General features: G+C 31.8%; 1 protein-coding gene and 1 pseudogene across 3 annotated transcripts in view; one reads left to right on the forward strand and one right to left on the reverse strand.

The window, feature by feature from the left end:
* Positions 1–1,310: 1,310 nt before the first annotated feature.
* Positions 1,311–26,888, reverse strand: part of TMTC3 (transmembrane O-mannosyltransferase targeting cadherins 3) — a 47,453-nt gene continuing 21,875 nt past the window's right edge. For 2 of the 3 annotated variants that reach the window (XM_012757858.3, XM_012757859.2), the window contains exons 8-15: positions 22,884–23,032; positions 20,317–20,437; positions 18,752–18,863; positions 9,998–10,101; positions 8,548–8,717; positions 7,021–7,247; positions 4,753–5,562; positions 1,311–3,048 (exon numbers count right to left, since the gene is read on the reverse strand). In XM_012757858.3, the coding sequence (XP_012613312.2) occupies positions 3,005–3,048; positions 4,753–5,562; positions 7,021–7,247; positions 8,548–8,717; positions 9,998–10,101; positions 18,752–18,863; positions 20,317–20,437; positions 22,884–23,032 (1,737 nt within the window). In that variant the 3' untranslated portion in view covers positions 1,311–3,004. Of the gene's footprint in view, positions 5,563–7,020; positions 7,248–8,547; positions 8,718–9,997; positions 10,102–18,751; positions 18,864–20,316; positions 20,438–22,883; positions 23,033–26,888 lie in introns of all 3 variants that reach the window. The other variant, XM_012757860.2, reaches the window with a different exon arrangement.
* LOC105867608 (small ribosomal subunit protein uS15 pseudogene) lies at positions 13,870–14,322 on the forward strand (annotated as a pseudogene).

The raw sequence follows: 26,888 nt of genomic DNA on the forward strand, positions 1-26,888 counted from the left end.
GTTAGCCAGTGTGAGTTGATTTTTGTGAGAAGTGAAAGGTGTGGATCCTGCTTCAGTCTTCTACATGTGGCTATCCAGTTCTCCCAGCACCATTTATTGAATAAGGATTCTTTCCCCCAGTGTATGTTATTGTCTGCTTTGTCAAAGATTAGATGGCTATATGAGGATGGTTTTATATCTGGGTTCTCAGTTCTGTTCCACTGGTCAATGTCCCTATTCTTGTGCCAGTTCCAAGCTGATTTAATTACTATAGCCTTGTAGTATAGTCTGAAGTCTGGCAAATTGATACCTCCCATTTTGTTTTTATTGCCTAGAATTGCTTTTGCTATATGGGGTCTTCTCTGATTCCCAAAGTGATCTACAGTTTCAATGCAATCCCTATTAAAATACCAGTATCATTTTTCACAGATATATATATATATATATATAGTATTTTATTTAAGGCAGAAACATAAAGGTATCAGGTTCTTATACAACATAAATGTTACTTTATGTAAGGAAATATGCTATCCATTGACAGTCACAGAAATGTTATTGATAAAGAATGTGAAGTTCCAAAGAACATGAATTTTCCAGAGATTGTCTTCAGAGACTATCTAATATTTCATCTTGTTCTACCTCCCTGATGGAAGTGAACCATAAATGAACAAGGTAATGCAATTCTAAGGTGTCTTAGTTCCGAATTTATGCATTTTAACTTTACCCCAAGTATAATTTATTTTAGGCTACCTATGTACTTATTGGCAAGACCTAAGAAACAACCATTATTAGATTTCTAATTATTTGCTTGCTATCATGATGGTCAGTGACATTATCCCTACTATCACATATGCAAATTTAAGTCATATGCATCAAATGTATGTTTAAACCTTGTGTTTATATTAATACTAATAACATTTATTTACTATGTGCCAGAAACTATTCTAAGCAATTTAAATATATTAATATGTGATATATAATAACACCAGTATATCAATACTGTTTAAGAGGAAAGGATTTTTTCCAACTTGCAGATGAAGAAACTGAGGACATATGGTTTAAACAATTGCCCCTGTTATATGGAGGTAATTCCAGAATTTAAACTTGTATATAATTAAACTTGTATATAATTCCAAGTTTGAGTTTAACTGTTTTTTTCTCTTAACTTGTTTGCTGTCACTCATGGTTGAAAATGTATCACAATCAGGAACTAATTAAATGTATGCTATTGCTAATAAACTACATGCCAGGTCTTCTTTCTTCATGGGAGAAAAATCTCTTTATATACACTAATGTATGTTTTTCATTTTAACAATTAAAGGCAAGTCAGGTTAAGGTTTTAAAAAGTAGCAATTTAATACTGAATATTTAGAAATATGGTACACACAGACACAATCATAATATAAAATGCATACAATTTTAAACTGTTTTCTTATGAACTCTTAACATGTATGGCTGATGCTTCCAACACATAAAAATTTGGACAAAGGTATCAGATATTTTGGGGGGTTCATTTTAAATACCATCCAGTCATGCAGTTAGGAGGTTTTTAAAAAAATAAATATGACAAATATATGGATTTCTGAAGTATAAATTGACATACAAATCTATATATTTTCTTCATAGTTTTCATTAAAGCATCTTTAAAGAAGATGCATTTTGTAATGTGAAGTTGAGAGCTCAAATTAGATGCAATGAAAAGGCATGATGTTTTATTAGAATTGTGTAATTCACATACCAAATATTTACATGAATGTATACACAAAATTGAAAAACAAAATTACATATTTTATTTTACTCTCCAAGGCTTCAATTTCAGAAAACTACTCACTGTACAAATTTATGAGATAAAATTCCCAATTCTGAATGCTAGTAAGGAAACACAGGTATGAGCAATTCCAGAAACTTAAATTCAACCTTCAGAGAAGCAGTGAAGAAGTACTGTTTTAACACTACCCCATGGGGATTGTCAAAGCTTTTTCCAGAATTCCTGGGGAGTAGCTTCTTTTGTAAGACAATAATTAAAACTCCATCCATTCACCAGCCTATAAATTTGTGATAGGCTTTCTTTTCCAAACTTAAACATGATCACAACCATAGATTAGTGATTTGGGCTTAAATGTCCCCCACTCCCATTTCCCTAAACAGGCAGCTCCAGAGGAAAAAAAATATTATCTTTTCTCACTTGAATAGTTTCAATAAAATATCTATTTTGAATTTATAAATAAATAATCTCACAAACTGAGAGCTTGTGAATTTAAGATCTTAAATTTCAAGTAATAAATACTAGTTATTGGAAGAACATATTCCTTAATGGAACTTAAAACACCAAAACTTATTGTGTTATATTGCTAATTTAAAAAGTTAACACAGGAGAAATAAAAGGATTTTCCCAAACTATTTTAGAGCAGTGGTCCTTATCCCTGACTACAAATTAGAATCACTTGGAGAGTTTTTTGGAAAAACTGAAACATGGCTCTACCTCTCAAAACTCAGATTTAATAGTTATGGGATGGAATCCATATTAAAAGCCCTCTGAATGATTCTAATACAAAGTGTGGGTTGAAAAACATTGATTTGGAATAATTATTAAATTATTATTTACTCAGGGTAGATGTGACTTAAATATATTTTTTAAAATTCAAATATATGAGCATTTCCACTAGGCACTGTTCCAAGTGCTAATAAGACAATTTTTTCCCTATAAAAATTACTGGATAACCTTATATATACATTTTATCATTTGAAGTCATATAGATTTATTAAAATATTACTCAAACTTTTATTATGCTGCTGTCATGAAAGATTTCTTCCTACTTTTCTGATCTATCTTCCACTTGATACTACAGCAGAAGAGATCACACTCTGAAACTTTTTCTCAAGATACATGGAGGGAAGATAAGATAGATTACATTTTTCAAGTCATAGTATATGAGGTATTCTCTACCTGATATCTGGAGGCACAAAGTCATAATCTAAGAACTGAAATTAAGCATTGCTTTGATGCTTCACAGAATCTTCCACATCATGAATTACCTCCCACTGGTATCAGTGCTTGCTTTAAATTGCCTAAAAAAAAAAAAAAAAAAAAATCTATGACAGATCCTTAGGGAACCTAGTAAGAATGGGTCTTTTAATTCAGACCATATATCTTATGACCTATTTGCAAAAGAATTCTTAAAAAAAATTACATGAATATGATCTTTGAAACATATATAATTAGAAATTAGTTATCTCAAAGGAACTAAAAAAATATATAGTTTTTGACATACTGTATAACTAGAAATTAGATACTATCCCAGGATGATAGCTTGAGCTTTAACATTTTAAATTAAAACCAACTTTATTAGATATTATAAAACTCATTTGAAATGTAATTTAACTCAAGAAAAAATCAGATTTAAATTAGTTTGATTTATATCTTTTTAACCTAACATTCAAGTTTAAATATGTCAAAACCAACTAACCAATTTATTAATCCTATATTAGGTTAATTATCTTTTATATAGCTGGACAGCAGGCCAATAATGATGGAATTTTGGTTAAACCATAATATACGTACATACAGAAAACTGGAATAGAAATTTTTTTCCATACACAATAGAATTAGAACAGCTTTAAAAGTTTTATGAAACCTCAGTAGTCAAAATAAATATTTAATAAAAATATATACCGTAACAAGATATCAAGAATTTAGTGTTTAAAAATAAACTTTGTCACACTGTTTTGCTTTCAAACAGAATAGAATTTAGTGGCTTAAAGTAGCTAAGAATGATTAAGGTGTGATTTTGGAAATAGAAAATTCAAATTCAAATAAGACCACAGAGCCAACACTAAGATGAAAGAGAAATTTACTATATTATAACTCAAAGTTTAAAGTTAGGGTTATTGGGATTTCTCAATGATTATGATCCTATGAAATATGAATAGTTTGGGGAGTAGAAATAAAAAAAAATCATGATTATGTGATTCATGCTGTGACATTATCAATAAGTAAAAAACAAATGAAAAACACCAAACCCCTTCCCCCAAAACTCAGCAGTATATATAAGCACCATTAGAAATGTGTGTATGTATATATGAGTGTATATATATATATGTGTGTGTGTGTAAAACTTTACCTGCTTAAAAATTGCATTTTAGAGTGACATTAAGGACATGTGATTATGAAAATACATTCTTAAGCTAACATGTCAAATTACTTTTTAAAAAATATTTCATCCATCATTCCTTCTAAAAATCAACCAAAAAATACAACATAAAGAAAGCCAGTATTCTTTTGTAGTGCAAAGTCCCTTGGTTAAATAAAATTAGTGAATGAAAACAATGTGTTCAGTAAGTGTTTTCAATCCATAGCTAAATTCCAAGAAGTAAAGGAAAAATGAAGTAGGCTAATAAATGGGAATTCACAGAATAAACCAGCACATGTTGGATTGGCCCTGAAGGGATTATCATTTAGGTCTCAGCTTTTAATTGGGTAGCAAAGATTATTGTGCCAGAAAAACCTTCCTTCTATAATAAAAGTTGCAAATTTGTCACCTACAATTTAATATTTGTTATATTCACCAAAACTCTGAAAACTTTTATATAATATATATCCTAGGAAAGACAGTTCTTTAATGAAAATGTTATTTTAGTGCTATGTAGAGATAGTTCACAATAGACTGTTATGTATCCTTGATATTTTTAGAGCTCTTAATACAAGCAATCACATGATACAGATTGAAGTTCTTTGATAACCATTGTCACATGATAAATAATAATGCTATTCACCATTTAAAATACGTTCAATCTCTTCCAGTCTTTTTAAAGCAGCAATTCTTTTCTTTTCAATTTCTTTGATGTCTTTTGTTGTTTTGTGGGGAGTCTCTTTGTCTGTATTTTTTCCTAATTGTTTGTTAGATTTAGACTGACTTTTATCATCACTTGTTTTTGTTATTTGTGTCGGTCTGGATTCACTTACAATTTCTTTTACACTTTCAGTTGGATTTTTTTCTCCTTCTACTACACCTGAAGCCTTCCCAGTTGGGAATATTAACTCTTCTGCAAAACTAGATGAAGAAATTTTATCCCTGACTATACCCAAATGGCGCTGAATATATTCTTCATGTGGTGCTAATGCCAATGTTTCAACCAGGCACCTTTCAGCTTTTAATAAGTCCTTCTCTTCAAAATAAACAACACAAAGATTGTGTTTTCCTTGCACATTGCTTGGATCCAACTCCAAAATCTTTTCAAAACATTTTTTTGCTCCAAGTATATCTTTCTTTTGATTCATCAAAATGTCTCCCTTCAAAATGAGACCCTTGATATGATCAGGATAGTATCTGAGTAACTCTTCCAAAATTGGCAAAGCTTTTAGTTCTTTTGCAGTCTGAGAATACAGGAGAGCCAGATTAAACAAAGCACTTCTGAAGTCGGCTTGTAATTTTATGGCTTTCTTCATCCAAATTTCTGCTTCAGTGTCCTTTTTGTCATCCATGGCAAGCATTCCCAAATTGAAATAGCCATTAGCATCTTGTGGCTCTTCATTTACATAGCTCAGAAGTCTTTTTCTAGCTTCAGGTCTGAGTTTAATCTCACCTAAGATTATTTTTTTAAAAGAAAAAAATTGTAATGTTAGCAAAACAATTAAGTCTGAAAAACAAAGATATTTACAAGTATTTAGTACAAAAAGATAGTATCAAAACAATTTCTATACCTAAAAATAGTTGAAAGCAAAATCTGAAAGTCTTCATAGATAAGACATATTTGAAACACTGAAATAATAGTTCATTTCCTTTCCTTTAAGGCAGTATGAGTGTTTCAGAAGCCAAAATCTGCTTACTAAATCAGATTATTTTGTATGTTGCATTTTTTGAAATGTTTTAAGGCCAAAAATATACCATTAAGTATAAAGTTATAAAATTAGGATTTAGGAAACAAATATTTATTGAGATAATTTCTATTGTAAATAAAAATATTTTCAAGTTGTACAATTGCAAACTTTATGATGCAATCTTATGTGGAATAATGAACATATTTCATGATTATTAAAGTTAGATAACCTTACAAAATTATTAATCTCCAAATGTATACCTTTTTCAATATCAGGCATAAGGATCTCCTTCTAGTCTTTCTTTTGACAGCATTATGAATAAAAAAAAATTCAAAATAAATCAGGAGGCTTCAGTTGTTATCTTGGATTAGCTATTAAAATAGCCATATGAAACTGGGGTAGTCATTAGATAGATAATGTTGGTCTTTAAGCTACTAAACAGAAGATCAGCAAAAGTAAACTAAAAGAGTCTCTTCAGCTCTAACATACTATGATTTCATGATTCTTTCATTTTTTGCAAAAGTTTTAAGAAATATATCTAAGAAATAACTAAAAAGTTATAAACAGATTTTTCCAACAGAAAAATTAAAAAAGATTATAAATCGTGTACACTGCCCTGTAAGGGAGAACTAAAATTCCTACACAAAATATGGATCAAAGATCTAGATTTACTGTGGTTAATTTAGTTTTGCTAAATTATAGGAAATACGAGAAATTACAATAGTATATCAGAAAATGTAGCAAAATTGGATATAAAATGATGCCAAAAATATTTGCTCTTATAAATCAAAAGAAAATAGAATGTTATTTTTTTGAAAACATATAATGCTCTTGGCTGCTTAGAGCTAATTATGTAAAAAATTTCACAAGTTCATTATTTGGGTAGCATATTTATTTATAAAAGAGGTTATATTATATTTATAGTACATAAAATGACAGAACAGATTAATTAGGTATTATTTAATAGACTATCTGAAATATTAGTCTTAACACATACCAAAAGAATAATTACTGTTATCATACATTTTAGTGCATATTACTTAAAAAGAGTATTTAAATATTCTTTCTTCAAATATTTTACATATTCTTTCTATAAATCATTTAAGCAATGTTTTATTATAAACTATCCACCCATAAAACATTTGCTATGGGTAATGAAGTTTAAAGTTTTTTACATTCTAAACTACAATTTATTTAAACAGAAATATTTTGAGAAAACATACCTGATTCTTGCATTAATATAGCAGAATTGAATAATGCTAGCTTATGCTTTGGATTTAGTTCTAAAGCATGATTAAAGTTTTTCAAAGCTTCATTTGGTTCTTTAAGTTCGATATATACAATTGCCAAGTTATACCAAAGATCTGCATTATTTCTGTCCAGCTCTAGTGCTTTAAGATATGCTTCTTTTGCTTTGAGAGGTTTATTCATTTTTAAAAGTAATTCTCCTCTGTGGAAAAAATCAAATACAAACTTTACTTACAACATTACCATGTCAGTTTGTAGAGACCATTTTTAACAAGTTTTAAGCCTTTCCACATATAGCTTTCTTTTCTACTTTCAACTTAGGCTCTTAAAAACTCTCTATCAAAAATAATTCTTTGAAACTGTTCCCAAATCTGAACTTCTTAGTTCAGCAAATTTGGCTTGATATATTTTCAAATATTATTAAAGAAGGAAAAGAACATGCCTGACTTTAGAGGGCAAGATGTGGGGAGGTATGCAAAAAAAGGAGACAGAGAAAATATATTCTTTGAATATATCTTCAAAAGAGATAGACTAGACTGCATCAGAAAAAATGACAGCTAACCAGAGTGGAGATCAATGAATTTGTCAGGTGATGAAGTAAAAGCATTTGAAGAAAAAAGTGTGTTACTCTTATTATAATACTAATACTATTCTTTCCTATAGTATAAGCTTAGGAATAAAACAAATAAATCATGATTAACATTCTCATTAAAGCAACTTCTAGAATCAGTGTCCAAAATGTTACTTTTTTAATGCAGAGATTATTGAATAATTCTTTGTGGATTAACACATGACAGATTTTATTTATAGATGTAATCCTGTAAAATTGGAGGATTTCAGTGAGCACTAGATAAGGATGAACAAAGACAACTTCCAATTTAAGAATAGATTTTTATTTTAAAAACTTAAATTCTGAATATACTTTCCCATAGCCAACAATGTTATAAATCATTAGGTTTCTAGGCCAGGATGCAAAACAAAGTTTAAAAATACATTTTATTCATGTATAATACAAATAACATTTATATAAGAAAACATATCAAGTTTTAACACATGATGTCAGAAAACTTTTTTACTGACAACCAAGAAGTTTTCTTTGAGGCAAAGGCATCAATAACCAGTCAATTCTCAAAGTTTATTTAAGAAAGTTCCTGAGAGTTGGATATTATAAGTAACTATTACACAATATAAGTTTTAGGTCTTAATTTAGATAGGAAAAAATTATTTTGGTGATGAGAAGAAAATGAAACTAAGAAGCTTTTTTTGTCCTTTCTTTCTTATAAAACCTAAGTTGGCTATTATAAGTTAGGGATTCCCCTTGTCAATTTCAAATCTATTAAATTTGATTGTCAGTCTAAAACAAGCTATGCCCTTCTATGTACTTCGTTGTCAGGTAAAATTACTAAAAGGAAAACATACGATTTAGTCAAAATCATCAAAATGTACATGCAGATGCAGCTTCCATATTTTATATATTATAGTTGTAAAGTGAACTACAATACCTGCTAATGTAAGCCTGCTTGAAGTCAGGCCGCATGCTTATTGCTTGTCGGTACAGTTGATCTGCTTCTTCCAGTCGGGACTCATTTGCTCGAATCAGGTTAGCCAGATTGATATAAACATTTAGGTGGTTAGGGGCAATTCTTGCTGCATATTTTTTACCAGGAATAATCTGTTTAGAAGAAAAAGCATTTTCATAATTTGATATTCTCTGCCAAATAAAAATCAAAAATAAGTATTCCTTGTGGATTACTTAAAATAACACTGAACATAAGATTATGCTGCTAATTTTACTAAAAAACTAGTTACTAGTTTAAAATATATCACATAAATGAGAAAAAAAGTATCTATGGCATTTATAAAAATGTAAATAAAATAATATTTTGTGGCAATGAAGGACATACTTTTTCATTCATGTCAGTTTCATGGACTATTGTTAGCTTTTTATTTATACCTATCTTTTTATGAAGTCAGATGAATCAGAACTTTTAGAGGTCAAGGTTTCAAGTTAGCATGAGAACAGGAATAGAACCCTGATCTTCCATCTCTTAGTCCAAAAACTTTTTTTACACTGTGTCAACTTTCATGTTGTCAGCAAAATATTTTCTGGTTGTGACAACATAGTAGTTAATTTTATTTTAGAATTATACTAAAGCTTCATGTGTCTGGTGAAGTTGGAATATAAAATGCTCCAAATTAATTATTTAGTTAAGTTTAATATAATATATATTTGGATCCAAATTTTCAATGAACACAATAAATTATAAAACTGATAAAAACCTATAACAAATACAATTTAAATAGAGTATTTCAAGACTGAAATAGCCCTTAGGATGTCAGATGGTCTAATTTTGTTTTTAAAAAAATTTATTAAATTACCTAATTGTTATTGTTAGTATTATCAATATTACCACAATTGAGAAAACTACAGCCTGGGCTAAACTATCTTTTCTGATGACACAATTTCTTCGATGTCTTTTGTTGTTTTGTGCAGGATCAAGGGAAGGATCAGATCTTACAACTTAGATGCTATAATGTTATAGTCAATGACTCTTGTACTTGTGCCATTATACTAACTGATGGACAGAATGTAGCTACACAGATGTATCTATTAATTCGATCAACTTTATTCATTTTTTTGCTAGGAATAATGCTTAATGTACATAAAATTCTTTTCATTTAAAGTCATTTAACTCACCAATAACTTATCCAGGATATCTAAAATTCAAACTTTATAGACTTAGTTTATACTTACACAGACTATAAAAACCAACTTTTTAAAATTAAGTGAGCTAGAAAAATATAGTTCTTTATAAAACATGTAGAAATAGATGATTCACATACACCTTACTTTTATATCAACAAAATGAAAAGATAAGGATTTTCCATCTAGATAATTCTAATATGGACATATAGTAGACATGACACAATAGATAAATTATGACAACTTACTTGAGGCATCAGTGATTTAGCCATCATGTAAGATTCTTCAGCTTCTTTGGTTCTATTTAAATTTTTATAAGTTCTTCCTACATTCATATGGGCACCAATATCATCTAAAATTTAAAAAAATTGTTGGCAAATACACTTATCAGTATTCAATATAATCTACTGAGAAGATGTGTTTCTAGAAACAAATAAACTAGGCAAAAAATTCAAAAGGAGGGAACAGGTCCTGCTTCCTCCTTAAAGTTCTTTTAACACAACTTATTATAACTTATGACCAATGGTACACTACAAAATTACTTAGAGCACTGTTAAGGACAGAAAATACACACATGACATGAAAAAACTATTTGAATGGATCTTTGAAGGGTTAAGACGTATGAAAAAAGAGATAAAGGTAATGAAGAAATTTACATCACCTCTCTTCACTATATTTTACTATACTATACTGAAACTTATTTCTATATCCTTAATCTCATACCTTTGGAATTCACTCTAAAACTATGGTTCAACTCTCTAAGTAAAATGGATCATTTCACTGATTTTTAGAATTATTTTGAGTTTTATAACTAACAAATACACATCATGGTGGGATAGGGACAAAGAGGCCGTGAAAAAGTTTTATGATTTGCTTTTTTAAAAGTTTTGTGAATGCTGTAGAATGAGAATATAATAGAGTATCAGGGTAACAGTATTACTCAAGATGCAGTGGCCCTTCTCTCTTAAATGATGATAAATTCCTTATATTTAAACTTTTTAAAAGGTTGTGTTAATATTAAAATGTCAGGAACTTATGTCTTGTTTTCTGATGTGGAAAATAAAAACTCCAGAAAATTTATTCAGGAAAAGAAAAAAAAATGCAGTTTAAATAAGAAAGACATGAGGACTCATTGAGCAGTAGTTTTTTCAAAAGATACATTTCCCAGTAAATATTTCAAAGGTTTGGAATAATGATGGAAGGGAGAAGATCTTAAATCAGACAATTTTTACTCAACATGAATTTCTAACAGACATGACAAGGTTTCAAATTATGATTACTACTTGCCTGTGACACCGATGGTTTTGCAATTGTGGAATAGTTCTCTGCCTGCAACTCCCAGGACACATAGGGGCCAAGCATATATATCTTGGGCATTCCCCTAGGAGGAGAGTAACAGTCCTAAGATCTTGCTATATTATGTTTCAGGCTGGCAATTTTGTGCACTGCACAAAACTGGCAAATGGAAGTGAAGGTTTGGTTAGAGAACTGGGTGACAAGGTTGGGAGTAAGGAAGTTGATTTTTCCTTTTTAGATATACTGCGGAATCTCACAAAGCCAGGAGAGTGTCAAGCAAAAAAATGTTTAGGCTAGCCATTCCCAATCCTGGCTACAAATCAGAATACCTGTATAGTTAAAAAAAAAAAAATCATGATACCTTAGCCCCACCCAGCTCTATCAAAACAGAATCTTTAGAAATGGTATCTGCAAAAACATGTTTGTAAAAATTTTCAAAGGCAATTTTGATGTAGAGCCAGGCTTGAAAAATCATTGTATTATCAAGTGCATATAAAAATATGGAGTAGAGTGATCAGATCAATCAAATAAATCCACACCATTTGTTACAGAGATCAGAAAGTTATTTAGAAAAATCTAAGGATATATAAAATCTAAGGATATATAAAATCTAAGGATATATAAAATGTGAAAAAATTACTTATACAGTAAGAATTTAACCTAAGAACAAATAAATTGAAAATTTGGATAAATAAAAGTATAACAATGCCAGCTGAATTCTTTAAATGTCACTGAAATTAGTCCCAACCAATCTCAGAAAAGGATGAGATTAACAACTTAGGTAAAAGATGAGGCAAATTACTACCCTCTGGAATCAGATTCTTAGAATTATGGCAAGGAGATATTGTCATCAATGTAGACTTCAGACAGTAAAGCAGCCCTACTTTCTCAAAGAACAAAGATAGCAATTAGACACTCTTTGGCATCAAAAGGGCTACTCAATACAGCTAATAAAATGAAAGATGTAATTTCTAAAGTTACAAAGTTTTAAGATTCTCAAAAGAGAAATAGTATTACTTCTAAGGTAAATGTAAATTGGAAAAAAGGTAAGAAAAAAGGCAAGATGTAAAAATCTGTGACATTTAAACAAGTAAAGGGCTAAAGGAATTAAAAAGAACAAGCTCACTCTTATGAATACACGATCCAAACAAACAGAAGCATGAGTTAATCAGTCCAACTTTTAATTCAATGTATATGAAGACCTCACAAATCTCAAATGTACTCTCTCAGTCTGTCAAAACTGTAAGGCTGGTGGTGGGCTTCCCTCCCCTCCCTAGATCAGAAAGAAAAGGCTCACGTGACCAGACCCACCAAAAACAACTGCCAGGCACCGCCAGCCCCTCCTACTGGAATCTGCAGATACAGCCAGCCCCTCCCATTCCTCAAGAACAGACAAAGGCTACAGTGGAAAATCCCCAGCTCTTCCCGCCAAAAGTCCCAGCCCGCCTCAGACAGTATAAAAGCCCTTTACCCCTTTCAAATGGACTCCTTCTCTAGCCCCTCACTTGGGAGCACTCAATAAAGCCATGTTGTTTGGCCCTACTTTGCCTGTATTTTTCTTTTGCTACCAAAAACTTTACAAAAACTACATTTTCTAATCAACTCACTTTTCTAGAACCTTCATTATTTCACTCCTCTTTTCTCCTCAAATCTTGAACATCTTATTTTCACGAGGAAAAAAAAGGATTAGAAGGGAGCTTGTTTATCATCCTACTGCCAAAGCTATCAACTTATCTATATGAATGTGTGCATGTCTTTATAATGCTAACACATACCTACCTGTGTATATATGCACACACAATCTACTTTCCCTCCTATACGTCTTCTCTGATCTAAGGCAAACCAATCTAGTTATGTACTGGATTACATTCCTTTTCCCCACTTACGGACTTTGTTTATGCTATTATCCTACCTACCCTGTAACACATCCTCCTATTGCTAATAGGAGTAATCTATATACCAAATCTCTTTGGAAGAGTTGTATATATATGTTCTGTTTGTACTTCCTCATTTCCAAGTATTTCATGGACAGAATTCAGGAGATCTGTGAACTTTGAAGGGAAAAACAATTGCATTTTAATATTTACTAACATCTATTAGAAAGTTTGAATTTTTATCAATCATTATAGAAACACAGTTACCAAATCCTAGTAGTATTAGAAATAGCTTGACTTTTATCATTAAATGAAATCACAGATTTTTCATATCACATTGCAATTGCAGCAGATAATCTTGAAATTTAGCTTACACTCACCATTCCTTTCAAATGATAGTAGTTATTAGACACTGGCTCACATGTGATCTTCAGTCATCCTCTCTGTGGATGTACATGTGATGTAGCTGGCAAGTACCAGGCCAACTATGTTTGACTAATAATGTTTCAGACACCAAACAGTATTCTCACATTGATGGCTCAGATATCTATGTTGCTTCCTAGTATTTCCTATTCACAAAATTGTCAACTTATTTTAAAAGATAAATTTATAAATATCTGGAAATTCCTAAGTTAGAACTTGATCCTTCATAAATACAGAAGTAAAAATTAACAGCATTTTAGTAAATCAAATCCAAAAATATATAGTAAAGATAAAATGCCATGATCAAGTGGTATTTTACTGAAGGAAGGTAAGGTTTTAAATTATAAATTAATCTCAATCAATGCAATTTACTATATTAACAGACTAACAAATGAAAATCTTATTATCTCAACTGATACAAAAAAAGCATGTGACAAAATCTGACACCTGCTTGTGACAAAAATTCTCAGCAAATGAAGAATTAAAAAAATGATGGGCTCTTTTTTTGCTGCCAGACTGCTGCCATCATGGGTCGTATGCATGCTCCCGGGAAGGGCCTGTCCCAGTTGGCTTTGCCCTATAGCCCCAGTGTCCCCACTTGGCTGAACTTGATGTCTGACGATGTGAAGGAACAGATTTATACACTGGCCAAGGGCCTTACTCCCTCACAGATCGGTGTGATCCTGAGGGACTCACATGGCGTTGCACAAGTACCGTTTTGTGACAGGAAATAAAATCTTGAGAATCCTTAAGTCTAAAGGACTTTCTCCTGATCTTCCTGAGGATCTCTATCGCTTAAATTAAGAAAGTGGTTGCTGTTTGAAAGCGTCTTGAGAGGAATAGAAAGGATAAGGATGCAAAATTCCGCCTGATTCTGATAGAGAGCCGATTCCTCGATTGGCTCGATATTAAAGGCCAAGTGAGATCTTCCTCCCACCTGGAAGTATGAGTCATCCACATCATCTGCCCTGGTTGCATAAATTTGTCTCTGAACTCAAGCAATAAAATCATTGTTTAACTAACAAACAAACAAAACAAAAAAACCAAAAGGATGGGGGCTCTATTATACTGCTGGCAGGAATGTAAAATAAAATACATTCTTTAGAAAACAATTTGACAGTCTTGTAAAAAGTTAAACATACACAAATCATATGACTATGCCATTCCTTTCCTCGGTATTTACCCAAGAGAAAAGAAAACAACCTCCACACATATGAACATTCATATACCAGTCAGCATTATTTGTAACAGTCCCAAACTGCAAACAAGTCAAATGTCCATCAATGGGTAAATGGATAAATGAACTGTGGGTACATCCACATGAAAGAATACTACCTAGCCACACAAAGGTACAGTTTTATGATTCATACATCAATATAAATGAGTCTCAAAATACTTATGCACAGTGAGAAAGCAAGGGAAAGAGAGTCCATACAGTATGATCCCATTCATCTAAAATTTTATAAAAAGCACAAGTAATCTGTAGTCTTAGAAAGAGGTCTATTTTGCCTGGAGCAGGGTGGGGTAGAAAGGGGTAGGAAGGAGATATTATAAAGGGACATAAGAAATTTGGGAGGCTAATAGATATTTTCATTATCTTGATTGTGGTGATGGTCTTATGGATATATACATATGTAAAACTTAGCAAACTATACATTTTAAACATGTATACTGTGTCACTTGTACTTCAAGATAGCTATTCAAAAAAATTATAATTCAATCATTGCTTTGGGTTATTGCAAAAGCCTTCTAAATGGTTTTCTTGCTTTTCTTTACTATTCTTTGCATAGCCAGTGATCTTAAAAATTATCTACACCAAAGTATATTTGCAGAGCTTGCTCTCTAACCTTATTCTTGCCTCTGTCAAATGCTAATTTTTCAGAGCCTTTCTCTGACTACTGTTTCTAATCTCTACTCCCTTATTTTTATAGCTTTTATTACTTTTGTATAATATATATGTGCATATACATGTATACATATTTTTGTATATTTGTTTAGTTATTATTTATGCCCTTATTTAGAATGAGAGCTCCATGAGGGCAGGAAGCTTGTATTATTTACTGGTATCCACAGGACTTAAAACAGTACCTGACACATGATAAATAAACAAATACATGCCTGATGAATAAACCTATATAACCACTTGCTATTCATTCTCTTTTCCGCCTTCCTCCCTGAATCCTGCATTTTTTATTTCCCTCCTCCTTTCCTAGTTTCAGTGAAAGTACTGTCATTAATAGTTACCAGCTCATATTTATTGTGTATACACTATTGGCTAGAAACTGCCCTAAGTCTTTTACAACCAGCATTTAACATAATCCATACAAAAGAATGGAAATATTTTTATTGTTCCAAATTTATATATAGAAAACTTAGGATGATTGAACTGAATTTGATACAAGGTTTGTCTGATGCCAGGGTCCAAGCTTTTAACCAACCACTACACTATCTGTCCGTTTTTAGCCCTATCCTGATCACTTTCTTCCCCTCTCTCCAATATCTAGTCTTAATGATACAGTAAAATAACATGTCATTGTATCTGTCAAATCCCCCTATGAAGAACATAGCTAATACAAGGAATAAGACAAGAAGCCATTGAATACCACATTCAATGGTTCTAAGTTTATATACTTTATTTATAATAAATTCTAATAAGCTGGTTTACCTAGCCCATGGCTTATCGGAAATAGCTATTTTGAAAGTGTGATAGTGAAGTCATAGTAAAGGAGACAGGTTTCAGCAAATATCTCAAAAACAGCAGTAAGTGATAACTGACAATGAAGGGGAAAATTATTTAAATACTGAGTGCCCATACTTGCAACATTCTGTGGTACACAGAGTATTCACTAGACAAAATGCAATATGTGCACACATACCCAAGCACACACTTAATTTAGTATTTACAACACTGCTGTGAGATAAAAATTATTATCCCAATCTAGAAACAAGAAAGATGAGTGCAGTGGCCTTAGTAACATCTTCTAAGTCTCAAAGTCCTTGTGTGTCTGACATCAAAAATGACTTCACTCTCCAAAAACTCTTAGAATGAATCTAAAAGACCTTAGAAAGTAATGAATTAAAACTACTGCAAGTAGGGACTACTGACTGTGATAAGGACCTTACTACATGATGCAGTGGGTACAAAGATGAATCAGATATTCATGCTGACGCCAGGAAGCTCCACGGTTTAAATAAATATTTTAAATGAGCTAACATTTAAGTAAATACAATATAGCATTAAATAAAAAATTACAAATATAGAAAAGATACAGAGGAAGTTGTAAGTAGTTTTATAGATAAAAAACATTTGCTTCTAGCTGAAAAGATAGTAAGGTTTTCAGAAGAGAAGGCCATGTGAGATGGGGTGTAAAAGATGACTAGGTTATGATGGAAGGTGGATGGGAGAGAAGAGAGAAGGGAGAACGGGGAAATTCTAGGCTCAAGAAGAATATAAACATAGGTAAAGAAGTGAGGAAGCACAGGACATGTATCCCATATTCTAAGAAAAACTAAAGTACATGAAGGACTATGGGAGATAAAATTGGAAGGCTAGATCATCAGTTATATTTCTACAACCTTTTCTTCACCTTTGTCTAATTGAAACTTGTCTCGGAGACATGGTTACCCTGTAGCTCTTCCAGTTGGCGACTGTGTTCTTTTTCTTATCCTTTGCAACACTGGGCCTGGATGAAAAGTAGGTGTCCACCTTGATCCCTGTTGCCACTTTCAGACAATTCTCTTTCCTTTTAAAAATCACTCATCTCTGAATCTCAGGTCATTAAACTCTACTATCTACTATTCCTCTTTGGTGCAGTCACCAATCCCTGTATCATAGATCCTGCCTGGCTCCTTACTGCTCTCTTCAACACCACATTTGTCAAAATTCTTTGTGATTTCAAAATCCACGTTGATTAATCTTCTAATATTGTGGCCTTGAATCCTTTCTTTCATTGATTTTTACCTCCCTCCTATCTTAACTAGTTCAATGGCCATAGTCATACTTACTAGAAAAAACTGAGATAGTGTCCACCACTCTGCACCTCTCTGAGGATGTTTAGTAATGTGGGGGTAGTGGTGGTTTCTTTTTGGTTGTTACTCTGAATGGAAAGTAATGATGGTATTTGGTACATCAGAGCCACAGTTGGTATATATCTTGTGATACAGTTCTATACAGTAAAAATACCAATAACACTTCTATTGAAAAATACTGCTGCTCTAGCTACACCCTATTCAGACACCAATAATTCTTCAGGCCTATAATCTACTGATCTTGTTATCTTTCCTCCATCCCTCACCCTCTCTCATATCCCTTCTTTACCAGTTTAGATTCAGTGTCTTATCATTCCCTTATCCCTTTTTTGTTCAGTAATATACATCTGACAAAATCCTAATCCTGTTTAACTGAATTCTCAATGCCTCTGCCATCACCATTACAGTTAAAAAGTTGCAAGAGAAAAACATGTACCCATACCAATTAGTTTAATCTCAAGCAGGGTGTTAAGAGTTATATGGCAATTATATTACATTTTACTAGTCAACACATTTTCCTAGTGACCTAGATCTTTGGTTCTCAAAGAAATGTGGACTAATCATCACTTGGGAACTCAGGACCTACTCTAAGCCTACACCAGAATATGTACTATAACAAAATCTCCAGGTGATTCACATGCACATTAATCTTCAACATTCCCTCCTCCTTACTCTCCACTGATGATTTTGCTATTTCACTGAGAAAACAGATGCAAAGAGAAGACAACTTCCAGAAGTTTCCTATATGTCATCTACTCACCTGCCTATATCCATATCACTATACTGTGCTTTCCTTGTTACCACAAGTTAACTATCAGTCCTATGATTAAATGAAGTCCTCAACCTGTGCACCAGATCCTATCTATCTCCTCAAGGACAGAAGATCCAGTAATTCATGCATCCACCTTGCATTATTACTTTTCCCAATTTTACTAGATTAGTCTCAGACATGCTTTGTTTCTCCCAACTTAAAACAAAAATAAAACTCTATTACCCTACCATCCTCTCTTGACCCATACACAGCACCACCACCCTTTCTTATCAATACTTTTTTAAGAGTTTTCTATACTAATTGTCTCCAATTATTCATACTCCACTCTATTATATTCACTCCTTTCAGGCTTTTGCACCCATCACTCCACCAAAATTATTCATCTGTGCCACCCAACAACTGTACGTTAAAAAAAAAAAATCCTTAAACATCTGATATAAGTGGCTCTTATATATAATTCACTTCAAAATAAGCAAGTATGGAACACTAGTATTTAAGTCATTGGAATAGAGCTTGAAAATAAACTCTACCTTATTTCCCCTAAATATAATCAAGTTTTTTAAAAAGCAAATAAATGATTAATCAATTTATTAATTAATAATACTTACCTGGCTGAACGTGGGTAGCCTGTAAGAAGTATTTTAAAGCTTTCTCAAAATTCTTTTCATTTTCCAGAGCATGACCCACATTATTCCATAGTTTGGCATTATTTTTATTTACCTCAAATACAAGTACAGATAGAAATAAGTTACAATTAAAAAATATGACTGTAGTTCACACAGATATTTGTTTGGTTTATTATTAGAATGAAATGTTCTATGAAGATGTCCCTGGGGATGAAGAAGGAGCCAAATAAAGACTACTTCACCAAATTAACTCTCTAACCCACCCCTGAACATAAACAAACTAAAACCACAGTAGTGTGATTTCATCCACTTTACATATTAAAATTTTTAGTAAAATTTTATCTGGTCAAAGCACAGTACTGTTTGAAAACTTCTACTCTATTTATATTCTTTTAGGAGAGAAAGTACTGGAACATGAGAATATGATTAAACATTGCACCGATGACTTAATTTTAGGCTTGACATATTTAAAGCTATTTATAGAGTCTATTATGGTAATGGGGACCCTGAGATTAAAGTTCTTGGTCAATCTGTACATTTAGAATTCACAGACTGGCATGGTGTTTTTTCAGGTAGAGGATGATACCCAACCAAAGAACTAACTGCAGTGGTTGGGGCTGTTGAGTATCCTGGGAGTGAGCACAAGCACAATTCCTGAAAATTACAGGGCTCCACTGGTATCATAGGAGTGTGGATTAATAAGCACAGTAAAGAGGTCTCACTTGTCTATAGACTTCTGAACTGGGGATGAGAGTGGAGCTATTGAGGGTAATTAAGAGGAGAGTCATCCAATCTTAAGTAGACACCAAATAAAGCTGTCTATTGGAATGAGGCAGCAACCCAATAAAGGCAGGCAATGGAGAGTAAAGAAATAGCCAAAGGAAGCAGAAATTGAGAGATCTGAAGAGGAATGTTGGTAACTGAGAACCTAAAAAAATCTTTGCTGATAACTTTTACAGAAAACAAATTTGTGTTTTCTTAAAAGACCCTTTTTTCCAATTTATGTTTTTCATTCTATAGAAACGCTAACTCAATCCTTTCGACCAGTTATCTTTCCTTAGTATTCTAACCACTGGTTATCTTCTACATAGTAGGTTACCATTTTTGCTGTGTATTTCATTTTATTGAACTGAAGATGCCATCTAAATATAAGACTTTTATGTACCATTAATAAAGAAAGTCACTAATTAATCGTAAGGTGCTTTCACTATGAGCCTTATTCTAATTTAAGAGATACTAAAAGGTAAAAAAAATGTGCACCTTAATAACCAATGGAATATAGTATTCTGATTTAAACATTTTATCATTTGAGCTTCTAAATGTATAGCATTCAGAGCATTATTCACATATGCTTTGGACATACAGCTAAGTACTATTCAAAGCACTTGATTATGACATTAGAGAATAAATTATTTTCATTAATCTTTTGGTGAAGTACTTAATATTGAATTAAATGGTCTAAGTAAAAGCAAAGTTAAAACAACTTAGAAATGACTACATGAAATAATTGATGACATATTCTTTTGTCATTCTGAACAATACTTTACCTTTAAGGCTGACATAAACAGTGTATATTCAGATTCCCAATCCCAATTTCTGTGGAGCGTTTTTAAGGCATGAGTGAGTATCACCATAGACAGACAAACCCAGGATAGCTTTTTTAAAACACTGTTTAAGACAAAAAAGGAAAACATATAAAAAACATCATCTACATCACCAAAAGCATTTTACCTGTTAGAACAAAATATGTTAAATGGTCCCAAACTATCCTGTTGAATTTATCCTACATCATTCTAATGATCATCCAACTCTGAAGGAAATAACACCCAACAAATTAAATACTGTGAATGTTATCTTCCAATTCAGCCTTCAATTATATTATATATTCTAATATTTGCCTCTGTTTTAAAAGCTTTGCTTAGATTAAATGACAAAAATTTGATAAAATTGGTTTTTAATTGCTACTTTTTATATTTAGAGTCTTTTGTATCATTACCTACAATTTAAGTATTCTTAATTGAGTTTATAAAGGGTCAACTTTATCACTGGCTATATTTAAAAATGTTTTTCATTCCTATTTATACCATGGACTATATGATATTCTTGCAATAATTTTACACTTTAAAGCTAGAATTGCTCATTAAAAGGCATAGTAAACATTAACTCTTTACAAAACAGATGTGGATTATCTTTACAACTTTAGATTGTTTGAGACTCAATTCTTCACTTAGAAAAAGATAATTAAGTGTTGATTAGTTCATATCAATCTGATGGTGAGTACATGTAGTGCTTGTTTTTCCATTCTTGGGATACTTCACTTAGTAGAATGGGTTCTAGCACTATCCAGGATAATACAAGAGGGGCTAGCTCACCATTGCTTTTGTGGCTGAGTAGAACTCCATGGTATACATATACCACATTTTATTTATCCACTCATGTATTGATGGGCACTTGGGTTGTTTCCACATCTTTGTAATTGTGAACAGTGCTGCTATAAACATTCTAGTGCAGATGTCTTTTTTATAGAACGTCTTTTATTCTTTTTGGGTAATGCCCAGTAACAGGATTGCTGGATTAAATGGTAGCTCTACTTTTAGCTATTTGAGGTATTTCCATATTGCTTTCCACAGAGGTTGTACTAGTTTGCAGTCCCACCAACAGTGTATGAGTGTTCCTATCTCTCCACATTCATGCCAACATTTACTGTTTTGGAACTCTTTGATAAAGTTCATTCTCACTGGAGATAAGTGATCACTGTGGTTTTGATTTGCAATATACTTTAATAACCTTTATAAACTCATTTATTATTAATATTGAGTCTGTGTTTTTGCTCCTATAACATAGTTCAATTTCTTTCATTTTGATAGATCTACTTAACCAGAACAAGAAAGCATAGATGAGAAAGGATGGTAATTGGAAGCAGTCAGATGCAAATCTAAATCAAAACTGTTTACTAGTTGTGTGATCATGGTGAGCTATATGAGCTTCCATTTTCACATCTACAAAACAGAGTTAAGGAATGTCAAAATTAAATTAAAAAACAAATTTAAAGTGTCTTGTCTATCATGTCCCTTTGCACATGGCAGGCAGTCAAAATTGGTAGTGGTTGTAATTGGATATATGGGTAGATGCTAAGAGAAAAGATTTAGTAGGTGGTAGTGAAAATTGTAGACATGGATGAGAACATCTACAGAACATATGCACTGTGAAAAAAGTGGCTGTGAGTAAAACTGTGAGAAATATAAATATTCGAAGAGCAGGTACAGCAAGAAGAATCTAAGCAGAAACGATCAGATGTGGAAGAAAATCTGGAGAAAGATATTTTATAGGCACTAGGGAAATACATTTTAGATAAAAGTGTTGACTGGATTTAGCTACCAGAAAGCAATTTGTTACATGTGTTAATAGAGTGATATAGGGAGAGGTCAGAATTCTGTGGGTTGAGGAGTGACTGGAAAATGAGAAAGAGAAGTGATCATTTCTTTTTCAAGTTGCAAATGCAATTTTAATATTATTTTATTAGTATTACTTGACCATAAGCAATCTGCTTTATTTGATAATTTTAGTACCATAGCATATGTATACAATAAAGAATACCTATAACAATTATAGTTTCTAAGCACATATACAGTGTGACTATGCCATTCATTAACTGTTAGTTTGAGGCAACTAGTACACAAAGATTAAGACGAAGATAGTGATGATAGCAAGAAATTACAAATTGTTTACTCTATGCATTTTTACATATATTAACTCAATATGACTCACTTAAGTTGGATGACTATTATCTTAATTCATTGCATATGGAAGTGGCAATGGTCACTTGTGACTTTAGTCTCAATAACATCCTTGTTTTCATTTGAATCTGACTCAAAGTTTGTTCTGTCTCAGGCTGTAAAATAAAGTCATATAAATATGGGGAAGAACACAGGATGAGTAGGTGCTGTGGAGCTTTCCTAATGTGAATTATATGACAAATGAGGAGAATATTGAGAAGATCAAAAGAAATATGAAAGTATGACTTATAAAACTAAATACAGATTTTAAATAACTGAATGTATCACACTTAATTCTACAGTTAATAAGCATTAAATGAACTGATATTTTAATTCACCTTTTGTTTGATATTTTCTGCCATCCATGGGCTACCAAAATACAGAACCCCATGCTAGGAACATATAATACTCGCTCAGCAACAACAAATCCAACTGGAAAAAAAAGGTTTGATGCAGGAATAAATGGTAATGCCATTAAGCAAAGTGCCTAAAAAGAAAAAGAAGATAGTTTATTAAATTAAAAATATATGAACACCTAACATTCAAATCCAAATATTTTATCATTTAATTTGAAAAAGGTAATGGTAGACCATTTTTAATGATACTATGAAGAATACTAATTTAAACATAAAGAAAGCAACTTAGGGATGGTAATAACATATATCAGGATGTATGTAAGCAAGATGAGATGGAAGTCTTCATGAATTCTAGAACTTAGAGGATATCTATGAGCTTGCTTTGAAAACATGATTCCTAGGTGTATTTAGGAATGATTTCTTCTTGAAATGAAAATTCGAACCATTATAGCATTTTAAATGTAAAAAGCATAATTACTGGTTTTCTGTGAAGAATATGCTTGCATAGTAAAATATGAAAACTTTAATAAAGGTAAATATTTATATCTTTAAACAAAAATTGAATAACAAAGGTTTACCCAATTAAATAAAAAAGTAGAAGTAAAAAAAAAGTAGAAGTATTTTTTGAAATTATATCTAAAATAAAACACAAATAATTCAATCCTAAAAGAGAAATGATTTGATTATAAAATGGGCAAAGGATCTGAACAGGTATTTCTTTAAAAAAAAGACATACTAATGGCTGACAGGTACATGAAAAAATGCTCAAGATCACTAATCATCAGGGAATGCAAATTAAAACCACTACGAGATACAACATTTAATAGCCAGGAGGATGGCTATTAAATAACAAATACTGGCAAGAATGTGAAGAAAAGGGATCCCTGCCACTCTCTGGTGGAGATGTAAATTAGCAAAGCCATTATGAGAAACAGAATAGAAGTTCCTAAAAAATTAAAAAGAGAACTACCATATGATCCAGCATTCCCACTACTGGATATATATTCAAAGGAAATGAAATCAATATGTCAAAGAGACATCTGCATTCCCAAGTTCATTGCAGCATTATTCAATTCATAATAGTCAAGATATGGAAACAATCTAGATTTCTATCAATGAATGACTAAATAAAGAAAATGTGGTATATATACACTAAGGAATACTGTTCAGCCTCACAAAAGAAGGAAATCCTGCCATTTGCAACATGGATAAACCTGCCAGACATCATGTTAAGTGAAATAAACCAGGCACAGAAAGACAAATACCATTGATCTCACTTATATATAGAATCTAGAAAAGTTGAACTCATATTAGTAAAGAGTAGAATGGTAGTTACCAAGAGTAGGGGAAGGGGGTTCGGAGATATTGGTCAAAAGATTCAACATTTCAGTCAGGTAAGAGGAACAAAAATAAATAAATGAAATGTTTACACATCTGACTTATGTGCATGTGATAAAAATAAAATGACAGGGAAAGATGCTAATAGGTTTTTCAATAAAGCAAAACTAGAAAGGTTAATAAAATAGCCAAACATGTCACTTTTTATAACTTTACTACTATAAGAAACCACATGATAATGTAAATTGAAGGAACGAAATAAGGTTATGTTCAGACAAGACAGCAGACTCTGCCTCTGGACCTTAGTATCACTCTGTATAACATTTTGCCAGGTCACATAAATTTAACTAGAGGTTTAGTATATGTATAAAAATAAAACTAACCTCCCCTCCCCTTAATCAATAGTCTTTTATTCTGTAAGAATTTCTAAAATTATAACACTATACACTGAAATAAAACATCACAAAAATGTTTAGATTTCTTACCATTTTCAAAATGGGATGACATGGTTTTCTCAATAACCACAAATAGTATACAAAAAACTTGTGGAAGGAAGTTTGGTCATCATTAGGACAGCTGTTTCTATGGATATCTGCTTCCATATTTTGTTACCCTAATTTGTTTTACAGTACCTAATCAAATAAATATGCTAATCCTTCAGCTTCAGAAGTTTGAGCCTCTTCTAATGCGGAGAGAATGATCTTTTTGTAATTAATATTATACTTGATTAGCAAAATATAGATGTAGAGATGTACATTGAATACATTGAAAAGAACACTTTCTCCATAAATGTTTACACATTATAATGAGATAATGAAACTGAGGAAGAGCACTACTATCAAATTACTCAGTATCATACTAATTTATATGCCTGAAATTTTAGTGTTTTTTTAAAATCAAAAAGGTAAAAAATAAATAAGGAGTGCACAGAATTCACTTATCATTTCTTAGAAATGCTTGACAAAAATAACCACCTAGATGTGAAACAGATAAAGACATGTTCCTAAATATATAGTTCTTAAAAAAAAATGTCCCCAGTAATTCATGGATGCCCTAAAGGAGTTTCATTTGAAGCAATTAAAAATGTTAAATTAACTCAAAGATGTATGGTACACCGAAGCATAAACTACACAAAGAAAGTAAAACAATCTCTCAGGAAAAATATATTGGATCTAGGGTAAGAAATGTCTCCAATGATTAACTTACTCAGAAGTCCTAATATGCTTCCTAATAATGTATGCCAACCTAGTTAACTATCAGCAGCTTATAATTTCCTTCTTCTAGGAATGTAAACTGTCTAAAAAAGTTTGAGACAAATCTGTTTCACTTATTTCCTATGTAATATAAAGTAAATTACTCAATCACCCTGAGAATCTATTTCTTTATAAATAAAATAAGGAGTAATAACTACTTACATTATGTAAAGATATATTTGACATCTTATCTTATAATTGCTTAAGATGGTATCTAGTCCTTGGTAGGTACTCCTTTGCTCTACTTACCCCTTCCAGAGATTTTCAGAAAATACTACCATAAAAAAGTAGTATGTTTAGGATTATACTTAAAGCAGAGTTATACTCAAGGTCACAACTGGTCCTTTTTTATATACATGAAATAATACACAACCCATGTAAATGTTTATTTCATTGGCATTATTCTCTATTTTTTATTCAGCTTACATTATATATGCCATTATTTTATTTGCTGAAACCTTAATTTCCTTTTTAAACCTTTCTTTTAGCAGAACTTCAGCTTTGTATGTATTCTACTACTTATCTATTTCATCTGTATTTATCAAAGTAGCAATATGTTGCTAGATAAAGTCCCAAAGTTAAGATAGACTAATATCACCATAAATGCATGATTACCAAGTTCAAATCGACTCTTTAGACTGCTTAGGATTTTTAGTTTCCTCTGATAGTTTTAATTCTTGACTGTTTGGGATGTTGCCTACTTTTCTCAAACTTTTGACCCATGTCACTTTCAGCAGGCAAACACACTTCCTAATTTGCAGAGAAAGCTGAAGCCATAAAACAAGAATTTCTTCAACTTCCTGCTACTAAACCTAACAGTATCCACATTCATGTTGTTCCCTTCCTTAACATAAGGGGTATCTCTTTCTTTTACCTCAGGCCAAACCTGTGCTCTGTATTCTCCTGCTTCTCACAAACCTCACTAACAATTATCTCTTCTCTCATTTATTCAATCACTTTCTTAATCAACTATATTCTTCATACCTATATTTTAACATGCTCTTTCCTCTCCAACCTTAAAAATCTTAGAGTTGTCAATACAACTCTAGGCTACCTTTCTCACTGATGATGTTCCTTAGGTATAAAACAAGTTCCCACAATCTTAGGAAAAGATTTTTGTAGCCATGGTAACAAGTAGCTAAATAATCTCAAACCCATTTAACAAGTAGCTAAGTAGTTCCAAACCAACTTAGCCACTCAACATTTCAACTTAATGAATATGTTTTTGCAAGCCAACCTATTAGTTATATCCCTTTGCTTCTAAAAGTCAGCCAACTGAGTACTTCAATGAAAATGCTTCTAAATGCCAACCACTCAACAGTCTTCCCCTGCCATCAACTCACTCCTGCCTCTGAAAGTCTACCAATCTCAGATATCCATGCTTTCCCCAAGCTCT

Source organism: Microcebus murinus, chromosome 10 (assembly GCF_040939455.1).
Source record: "Microcebus murinus isolate Inina chromosome 10, M.murinus_Inina_mat1.0, whole genome shotgun sequence".
Lineage (NCBI taxonomy): Eukaryota > Metazoa > Chordata > Mammalia > Primates > Cheirogaleidae > Microcebus > Microcebus murinus.